The following is a 10,559-nucleotide window of genomic DNA, read 5'->3' as shown; positions in this document are numbered from 1 at the left end:
GAACTGGCTCATTTCTGTAGGCCTGGAGGTCCAGCCAGAGCCCCCTGCTGGGGCAGACCACCTTGTGTAAGGGACTAGGTCAATATAACAGGTCCCAGGGCTGCAGCAACCTCTTGGGAGATGCTAGTGGCAGGTGGTTCCAAGGGAAAGCAGAGCTGGGGGCCTTGTCCAGGAGGGGACATAACAAAGGTGCAAGGGGATGTGGGACCGTGGCCTGGGTGGAAAACAGGTGTTGTGGGCCTGGCACCAGCCTGGGTGTGAGTCATGGAGCTAGTGGAGGCTGTGGAGGGGTGGCCCATCTCCAGTGTTTGGGGCTGGCAAGAAGGTGAGTGTGGCTTGGGTGCCTCAGCCCAGGGAGGACGCCAGGCAGGGCGGGGCCACCATGGGCGCTCCTAGCTGCACCTGGCCTGGTGACCAGTGGGGCTGGTAGTGAGGAGTGCAGGTGTGGCATTCCCAGTGGCCAGGTAGGCTCTCCAACAGCTCCTCTGTCCTTGGGCTGTGGGGCCCACCAGCCTCCCATACGTCACCAGTCTGTTCAGCACAGCTCCTCGTGGATGCCAGGCTGATGGCTGGTCTGAACGTGTCCCTCTCCTTCTTCTTTGCAATCTGTGCCCTCTGTGAGGTGGCCAGGAGGACATCCAAGACCCTGCTCCCAGCAGGTGCTTATGCCAGCTTTGCACGGGAGGTGGCAGGTGCAGCTCAGCTGGCAGCTTGCTGCCTGGAGATGCGGGCACTGGTGGAGCTGGGCCCATGGGCCGGAGGCTTTGGGCCCGACCTGCTGCTGACACTGGTCTTCCTGCTTTTCCTGGTGCATGGGATCACCTTTGATGGTGCCTCGGCCAACCCTGCTGTGGCCCTGCAGGAGTTCCTCATGGCAGAGGCATCTCTGCCCAGCACGCTGCTGAAGCTGGCTGCCCAGGCACTGGGTGCACAGGCTGCCTGCTCCTTGACTCGGAGCCTGTGGGCCTGGGAGCTCAGTGACCTGCACCTGCTTCAAAGCCTCATGGCTGCACACTGCAGCTCAGCCCTGCGGACATCCGTGCCCCACGGCGCACTGGTGGAGGGCACCTGCGCCTTCGTCTTCCACCTGAGCCTCCTCCGCCTGCGGCACAGTCTTCCCATCTACAGAGTGCTGGCTGTGGCCCTACTGGTCACTGTCATAGCCTACACAGGTGAGACCTGCTCTCCTTGCCACTACATCCACAAGGACCCTCAGAAGGGGGTCTCCTGCCCGAGGAGCCCATCAGTCCTTAGAGGCTGAGATGGCCACTTCTTGGGCTCCTGGCAGGTGGACCTAGGGATGTCCCCTTGCAGCTACCTGCCTCCAGCTGCTAGTGATCTGTTCGTCACAGGCAGCATATACTTGGGGCAGGTGGGACGGCAGGACAGCTCCTTGGGGTCTAGCTCCAGCTCTGGTTCAGGAGCCCCTGAGTTCCTTGACACCCACCAAGGGTGACCAGTTCTCTGGGTTCTTCTTTTTGTTTGAAGATGAAATAGTTTATTCTCATGCAAATATAAGTGTTCATGGCCTGAGGATACAGACTCAGGTGACCCCAAATTCTATGTCCCACTATGGTGACAGTTTCATGATGGTTTCTTTTTTTCATTTAATTTTTTTCATTGTCAACTTCTATAATTGTAAACAATATCCCATGGTAATTCCCTCCCTCCCCCTACTTTCCCCTTTGAAACTCCACTCTCTATCATATTCCCTCCCCCACTCAATCTGGGTTCTTCTTCCTTGGGCCCCGCCCTTTCCACCCAGCCCCAAGACAGCAGTATTCCTCACCCACACACTCCTGTGATCTCTGCCCCGCAAGGCTGGCATACTAACCAAGCTCTGTGGCTCCCTCATGTCCTGTGGAAGGTGCCCAGGAGTCAGCTTGGTCTGAATCAAGGCCAGTACTCTGAATTCACTGTGTAGACTTCAGTCACTGGCCTAGGATCCACCTTGAGGGAGGGAGGTTGTTCTTGAGCAAGTTCCCAGCTGGGTGACACATGAAGGTGAGCTGCAGGCTCTGGGGAAACCACAGAAGGCCAGAGCCAAGGTTTCCCCAGTCTCATTCCAGGAGGCTAGGGACCCAAGAAGCCCAAGCCAGCAATTGGAGCAATGCTGAGCACACTACCCAGCATAGGGCAGGCTCTTGATGACCCAGACCAGCAAGACCTCAGGAAGTGGCCTCCAGAGACCCCGTATAGATGGGGAAACTGAGACAAGGGAGGGTAGGGCCCTACAGAAGATTCTATGATAGAAGCACTGCCTCCAACCTTGAGACCCAAGGCACCAGCCTCGCATAGCAGGGTTGCTGTATCCTGCCTTCCCTGGAGCTCAGGCTCTGGACTCCCTATCCCTGCCTTCCCTAAGGCCCATCTCTGCCCTACCTGCCAGCTGCACTGCAAAGATTCCTGAAATGGAAAGAAAGGTGCTGATAGGCTCAACCACTCACTTTGCCCCATCTTTCCCTGTTGCTGCCCGGCAGGCTGGTGCCCTCTTTGCTGTTCCCCCAGACCTCCTTCCCTGTCACTCCTCTTGTCTCTGTCTTGCCCCTCTTTCTGTCATTCCCTGTCTCTGTCTCTTCCTCCCCCTGTGTCTGCATCTCTTTCCAATCTCCATCTCTGTTTCTATCTTGCCTCTCACCTTCTGTCTCTCTCCTCTCTCCCTTCATCTCTGTCTGTCTCTCTCCTCTCCGTCACTATCTCTTTCTTTTCTCTTTATCACCCCTCTCTCCCTCCCTTCTTTCCTGTCTGTCTCTGTCTCTCTTCCTTTCTTGTTTTTAAAAAAAATATTGAGAGGAGACACAGAGAGAGAGTGAGCATGAACATGCCAGAGCTTTCTGCCACTGTAAATAAACTCCAGATGCATGTGCCACTTAGTGCATCTGGCTTTATGTGGGTCCTGGAGAATCAAACCCAGGCTGTCAGGCTGGGCAGACAAGTGCCTCTCACTGCTGGGCAATCTCTCCAGCCCTCTCTCTCCCTTTCGGTTTCTCCTTTCTCTTTCCATCTCTGCCTGTTTCTCTTCTCTCCCTCTCTCTCTGTCTCCTCTCTTTTTTCCTCCCTTCTCTCTCCCTTTTTGCCTCATTTCTTGCAGGGACTTCCTCCAGGATGTGGGGGTGTTGGAGAGGTGAACTGCTGACGTAGGAGTCTCTCCTAGGGTGAAGTATGGGGACGGGTGTTGGACATCCCTGGGGAAACTCTTTTCCTAGCTCCTCCCCTGTGACCTTTGTCCTTGGCTGTATGGTCCTTGTTCCTTTGGGACTATCAGCACACTAAGAAGAGGGCGACTGTTTCCAGATCTCCAGTGCTGAGAGCCCAGGCTTGTGCCCTGACAGTGTGATCTCAGAGGGTGACTTTGGCCCTGGCTTGGACTGGCAGCTGCAGGCAGGACTAGCCTATGAAAATCATGTGCTTCTGTTCACAGCTGGGCCTTACACATCGGCCTTCTTCAACCCTGCCTTGGCTGCCTCTGTCACCTTTCATTGCTCCGGGAACACCTTGCTGGAATATTGCCAGGTGTATTGGCTGGGCCCTTTGACAGGTGAGGCAGGGGGAGTGTCCCTTGGGCTGCTTTAGATTCCTGGGAAGCAGTGGGCAAGGCTGGTCTGGGTGGTGGCTGGAGGCAGGGACAAACCCTTGGGGCATTCCTGCCACAGGCGTGTGCAGCTGAAGAGGAGACAGCATCACAGTGCTGCCGCCCTTCCTAGCTCACTGAGGTCCTGAAAGCACAGGAGCGTACAGGTCTGTTCTGTTCTCTGCAGTGTAGACAGTGAAGGGCGGTGCTGTGATGGTCCTCTCTTTGTACCTTGTCACAGACCAGTAGGGTGGCCCAGGGATGAAAATGGAGGGTGGCTATGGACGAGTAGACCCTTGGGTCGTGCGGTGCAGACAAGAAGGACAGAGCACAGTGGGAGGGCTTCCCACATCCCCTGAGCATCCCAACCAAGGCTATCTTGCTGGGCACTGGTAGAGCTTTTGGGCATGGAGGTTATGTTTGGAGATAAAGAGGACCATCACCTTCAGGACTGAGGGTGTCCTCAGGGTTGGGCAGAGGAGCAGCAGAGAAAGCCTTGGGTTAGACGGCCTCAGGAGGGGATGCCAGCTATCCCTAACCACATGATCTGGGCAATTCTGGCCCCTGGAGCCCAGGTGGAGATCATTCTTCCTGGCTTGGCCCCAGGCATTCAACACCCCATGTTGTCCATGCCTTTACACAGGCAGATGTGCAGGGCAGAACCTCAGCCCTGGAGAAGGGAGGCCAGAGCTCCATGTCCCCACAGACATCAACTTTAGATGGCAACTGTGATGGGCCACCACCTATGTAACCTGAGTTATTTTGTTTTGTTTTGGTTTGGTTTTGGTTTGTTTTTTCGAGGTAGGTTCTCACTCTGGCCCAGGCTGACCTGGAATTCACCATGGAGTCTCAGTGTGGCCTCGAATTCATGGCAATCCTCCTACCTCTGCCTCCTGAGTGCTGGGATTAAAGGCATGCGCCACTATGCCCGGCTGGGTACTTACTTCATAGTCCTATAAGCTATGTTAGAAAAACGGGTCTCAGCCCTCTGCCACACATGTCCTCCCATGGGCAATAGCCCTGTGGACTATTTCATATTTATATCCTCATCCCCACACATGGGGCCTGGCCCTAGGGTTCCTCCATGAATCTTTGAGCTTGAGGCAAACTCTGGATAGGCCCCAGGGACAGCAGGGACAGTGTTTTCTGAAAGCCTTCATCCTCACTCCCCACTCCCTGATGATGGGGTATTTATTTCTGACCTTGTCAGCCTGGCCTGAAACTCATGATCCTCCTGCCTCTATCTCTGAATTACTGAAATGACAGGTGTTCCAGTACACTTTAAACCATCTGTCTTTGTTGTTGTTTCTGACATTTTCAAACATATATACAATGCTTTGATTTTTCAAGGTTGGGTCTTGCTCTATCCCAGACTGACCTGGAACTTGCTATGTAGTCTTAGGCTGGCCTCAAATTCACAGCGATCCTCCTACCTCTGCCTCTTAAGTGCTGGGATTAAAGGTATGCACCACCACGCCTGGCTACAGTGCTTTTTGATTCCACTCTCCTCAATTGCCTCTTCCCCCCTCCCTGCCACCATAACCTTTCTTCTCACCCCCTTGGATCTACATCATGCTGCCATGTCTCATTTATTATTTCTCTTTTTGATTCACTGATTTAAATTAAAGTTACTTGCATAATCATGGGAGGAGGTTATTTACTGGGGGCTGGGCAACCCAGCAGTGGGTACCCCACTATGGGGTGTGACTCCCCTTGCCAGCAGTCATCAGTTCTCACTGTGTCCTCTGGGAGGTGTGGAGTTTGACGGGCTCCCTCCATCTACAGTGAAATATTGACAGGCTCACTCATGTGCAGGAAACCCCCTACCCAATTCACAAATCGAGTGACTTGATGTATCTAGAAGACAGCATTCTGCAACCTCACTTTCATCCTCCGGCTCTTATATTCTCTCTGTACCCTCTTTCCAGATGTTCCCTGGGCCTTGGAGGGTGTGGTGTAGTTATATTTAGTTGCTTATTCTTGGTAACTACCATGCAAGCATCTTTGTCTTCATCTCTACCACTTGCATAAAGAAGTTTGTGTGCTCGAGGTTGTGAGCAGTACTAATCTATGGAAACAAACATAGGTATTTATTGACATGTCCAATTAGCAAAACCATAGTAATGATACCCCACACAATTCACTTAAACCATCTTTTTAAAAACTTTTTTTGTTTATTTTTATTTATTTGAGAATGACAGAGATAGAAAGAGGCAGATACATAGAAAGAATGGGCATGCCAGGGCCTCCAGCCAGTGCAAACGGACACCAGATGCATGTACCACCTTGTGTGCATCTGGCTTAAGTGGGTACTGAGGAAATCGAGCCTCAAACAGGGATCCTTAGGCCTCATAGGCAAGCGCTTAACCACTAAGCCATCTCTCCAGTCCCTAAACCATCTTTTTTTGGTGTGTTTTTAATATATATATATTATTGACAACTTCTATACTTACAAACAACAAACCATGGTATTTCCCTCCCCTCCCCTGGTTTCCCCTTCATAACTCTGCTCTCTGTCAGGTCTCCTCCCTCTCTCCATTAGTCTCTCTTTTAATTTGATGTCATCATCTTTTTCTCCTATTATGAGGGTCTTGTTTTTTTTAAATAATTTTTTATTTATTTGAAAGAAAGAGAGAGAAAGAGGCAGATAGAGAAAGAATGGGTTCACCAGGGCCTCCAGCCACTGCAAATGAACTCCAGACACATGCACCACCATGTGCATCAGGCTTATTTAAGTACTAGGGAATCAAACCTGGGTCCTTAGGCTTTGCAGGCAAGTGTCATAACTGCTAAGTCATCTCTCCAGCCCCACGCCTCACACAAACTTAAACCATCTTTTTTTGAAATCATTTGTTCATTTATTCATTAATCTGTTGTCAAATTCAGTATTCTATACACTATGCTTATTCCATTGTATATTATTAGAAACGTTCTTTATCTAGAACTTTAGTTAGAATTTGCCATTGAGAAACAGGAGGCTGGAAAACAGCGTCTCCTAGTGGTAGAGATCAGGAACCGGCGCCAACCCGGCTGGTTGGGAGACCCTAAGCAGGTGCCTTGCCTTGCACTGTACTACATTTGCCTCAGGATATGATCAAGGCCAGCATGGGGCATCGGTAGGATTGGGGTTATTTCTCAGAAGCCAAGGTTGCTACTGGTGGGCTCTGAATAGCAGGCCACCCTGATATTGATGGGACGAAGTGAATTTGCAGTGGGGGTCACTACACCACAGATTAAGTCTATTCTTTCCTCCTGCCCTGGTGAACTGACCCTCCCAGTGACCCGGAGGCCAGATGGGCCATAGGATTCTGTACAGAGTGTAGGGACTGACACAGCCCCCACTCACACGGTGAGCTTTGCAGCTCCAGTCCAATTCTGCACTTCTGCATTCAGCGGCCCCTTACCTGCGAGCAGCTCCTCCTTGATGCCACCCTCAGAGGTAGTCTGAAGAGAGCGGCCAAGCAGCCCTGGTTATGGCTTGGGACATTTGTGTGGGGTCTCCCCAGAGCACGGTCTGGAAGCACCCCAGGCCCCCATGGGATCCTGGCTAGCTTGCCCTCAGAGCCAAGGGCAGGGATCTGGGGAAGAAACCCGGCAGCAGAGGGCAGGCCAGGGCCCAGACAGGAGCCCTGCAGGGAAGGTCTGGTGGGGTGTTGACGCTGCCCTGATCTCTGACCCTATATCCTTCAGGAATGGTCCTGGCTGTCTTTCTCCACCAGGGACACCTTCCCCGCCTTTTCCAGAGAAACCTGCTCTACCGGCAGAAGAACAAGTACCGAACCCCAAAAGGGAGGCTGGCCCCAGGCTCTGTGGACACCCAGATGCCCACAAAGGCATGTAGTGGCCATGAGCTGGCACGAGCCAGGACAGCAGCTGCAAGGCTCCAGCTGAGCCACCTTACTCAGTGAGACATCCCCAAGGGACCAGCCCCTGGATGGGCTCCAGGATTCCTGGGATCCTCTCCCCAGAAAACTATTGGCCAATAAACCATTGCTAAGACCTACCTGTCTCCCTAGACCTAACAGAGGCTTCTAGAAGGACAGGTAAGGGTGAGTCTCTTTCATCTCCCATAGGCTCTTTCATGCCTCTTGTGTACAGAACGAATAAAGTGAGGCCCACGAGGATAGGAAAAAAGCCCAGGGTGCACTGACCTGGGCCTGGCTGCTGGAGACATGCTTAGGCACCCACAGGTAAGGGAGGTTTACATTCTGGGGACCTTGAGGATGGCAATGAAGCCTGCAGTAGAGGGTGCAGGTCTAGCCCTCAGGGCAATGGCCATTTGTCCTACAAGTCAGGTAAACCCTTATAATTGTAGCAGTCCCTGGGTTAACTGATCTGTGGTAGGGGCAGGACTGGAGGAGGGGACAAGGAGACCCCCTGAGACTTTCCCAAGGATTCTGATAAGGCCTCCAATGGGAGCAAAAGAAGGCCCTCTTCACCCCTTCCTAAAGTCCCTCTCCCTACCCAGCCTAGCAGAGGAGCTGCTTGGTCTGAAGTACCAGCCTCCTCCTTCCTTTCCATGGTGTGACCAATCTGGGGAGAGGTGACAAGGAGCCCAGGTCCCTAAGCAGCTACTGGGAGGGACCTGAGAGACAGCCAGTGCAGCCCTCAGATGCCTGGCAGGGCTCCAGGATGGTGAGTGTTCAGGAATGGTGGTGCATTCGAGTCACCTGCCAGGTCCCTGCTGGCCTCTGTGGCTGCACCTGGGCTGGGGTGGTGGCACAGCTGCTGCAGCAGTAGAGGGACTAGCCCGGGAGAGAGGGTAGCTCCTCATGGCCACTCTGGACCCCAGGTGGCTGGCAGCACAGAGCACCTGTGGCCTGCACACATGTCCACGGTGGGAACTATGAGGGTGCACATGCTGTGGGTGTCAAGGAAGTCAGTCCTGGTGTCGTGGTGAAGTGCCAGCAGCCGTGAGGCTCCCCACGGAACCCAGAACCATTGGGTGGCAAGCTCCAGGCAGGAAACACAAATGATGGGTGTGGTAGTGCATGCCCGTAACCCCAGTGCTGAGGAAGCAGAGGCAGGAGGACCCCATGGCTCAATGGCCAGTCAGTCTAATTTGGTTATGAGCTCCAGGCTAATGAGAGACCCTATCTCAGCCAACGTGGATGGCATTCTTAAGGAATAACACCTGATGTTGTCTTCTGGCCTCTACAGGCACATGCATGCATGTGCATCTGCACACACATGCATATACATGAAAATGAAATTAAAAGGCATACTTTTACAAGGCAAAGCAACATATGACAAAAACTAAAAGACAAATTAAAAGTTAGAATTATGAACAGATGGCAAAAGAGTGGGATCTCAAACACAGCCATGAGCCACGTAGAAGTGTTTTGGTTAATAGCAGACTGTGCATGTGGCTGTGGTTTGCACGACTATATGTGCTAAATACTTCCTATTGTTTGACAACATCAAAACTGTCACAATGCGTCGTGTAGGACCCCCTTGACATGTTCATGGTGAGGCTGATGTAAGCCTGCATACTTATAGCACTGGAAAGCTGGGGACAAGAGAATCCCTAGGATTCACTAGCCATGTAGTCTAGCCTACTTAGGCAAGCTCTGGGCCAATGAGAGATTTTCTTTCAAAAAAGGTGGCTGGTGGGCTGGAGGGGTGGCTTAGTGGGTAGGGCATTTGCTTGCAAAGCCAAAGGACCCAGGTTGGATTCCCCACGACCCACATTAGCCAGATGCGCAAGGGGGCACACGTGTCTGGACTTCATTTGCAGTGGCTGGGGGCTCTGTCGTGGCCATTCTCTCTCCCTCCCTCCCTCTTCCTCTGTTAAATAAATAAATAAATAAATAATTTTAAAAACGGTAGCTGGCATCCAAGGAACAAAACCAAAACTGAGCTGGAGAGATGGCTTAGCAGTTAAGGCACGGTATGTACTAGATTTGTGTGTGTGTGTGTGTGTGTGTGTGTGTGTGTGTGTGTGTATACTTGTATGTGTATGCATATGGAATCTGGGCTTGTTTTCTAAAGATATATTTCGGGTGATTAAGGCACTTGCTTGTAAAGCCCAATGACCAATTACCCAGTATCCACATAAGCCAGAAGGTGGCACATGCATCTGGAGTTTGTTTGCAATGGCTGGAGGCCCTGGTATGCCCATCCTCTCTTTGTCTCTCTAACTGCTTCTTTCTTTCTTTCTTTCTTTCTTTCTTTCTTTCTTTCTTTCTTTCTTTCCCTCACAAATAAGTAAATACAATATTTTCTTTTTTTGAGGCAAGCCCAATAAACTGACCTTTTAAAAAATGTGTGCATGCGTGTGCATGAGAGAGAGAAAGAGAGAGAGAGAGAGGGAGAGAGAGGTGCCCAAGGAGAGACAGAATTGGCATGCCAGGGCCTCCAGCTACTGAAATCAAATTCCAGATAAGTGTGCCCTTTTGTGCACATGTTCAACATTGTATGCTTGTATCACTGTGTATCTGGCTTATACAGCACCTAGAGAGTCAAAGATGAGTCCTTAGGCTTCTCAGGCAAGCATCTTAACCACCCAAAATGTTTGTAAAAAACAAAAAAGCCCAAAGTTGTCCTCTAAATTCCACATGCATACACATACAAGTGCATCTATATACACATACACAAATCTAGAACATACAGTATATATACTGCATAATACTTGATAGTAAATTATGTGATTGGATTATGCATTCATGATACTTTATTTTCCATCCTCAGAGTGAATGCCTTCTACTTTTAAATGTTAAACAATTCTGGCTGTGAAACAGTCTGTCCTGCTGTGCCGGTGGCAGCTTCACAGCTCTCTTGTTCACCTCTTGATTGTACTGAAGCTGTGTTGAGTGCTGGGGTGCTCAATAACAATGTCACTGAGAGAACAACTTCATGATATATGGAAAGCTGTGTGTGTGTGCACGTGCACACACACACATTTGTACATGCATGCATACAGACAGATGCACATAGAGATACAGACATCTACACACAATTTCAGGTAGGTAATTGTCCCATAAATGCA

General features: G+C 51.2%; 1 protein-coding gene across 1 annotated transcript; it reads left to right on the top strand.

Annotated features, from left to right (window-relative positions):
- The first annotated feature begins 565 nt into the window (after positions 1-565).
- Positions 566-7,479, top strand: LOC101616666 (aquaporin-12-like). Its single transcript, XM_004667770.2, has 3 exons — positions 566-1,172; positions 3,422-3,538; positions 7,262-7,479. The coding sequence occupies exons 1-3, from the start codon at positions 566-568 to the stop codon at positions 7,477-7,479; spliced, it is 942 nt and encodes a 313-aa protein (XP_004667827.1).
- Positions 7,480-10,559: the final 3,080 nt, after the last annotated feature.

This window comes from Jaculus jaculus, chromosome 4, assembly GCF_020740685.1.
Source record: "Jaculus jaculus isolate mJacJac1 chromosome 4, mJacJac1.mat.Y.cur, whole genome shotgun sequence".
NCBI classification, from domain to species: Eukaryota; Metazoa; Chordata; class Mammalia; order Rodentia; family Dipodidae; genus Jaculus; species Jaculus jaculus.
The sequence above is the reverse complement of the archived record's forward strand: the minus strand, read 5'-3'. Positions and strand labels throughout refer to the sequence as shown.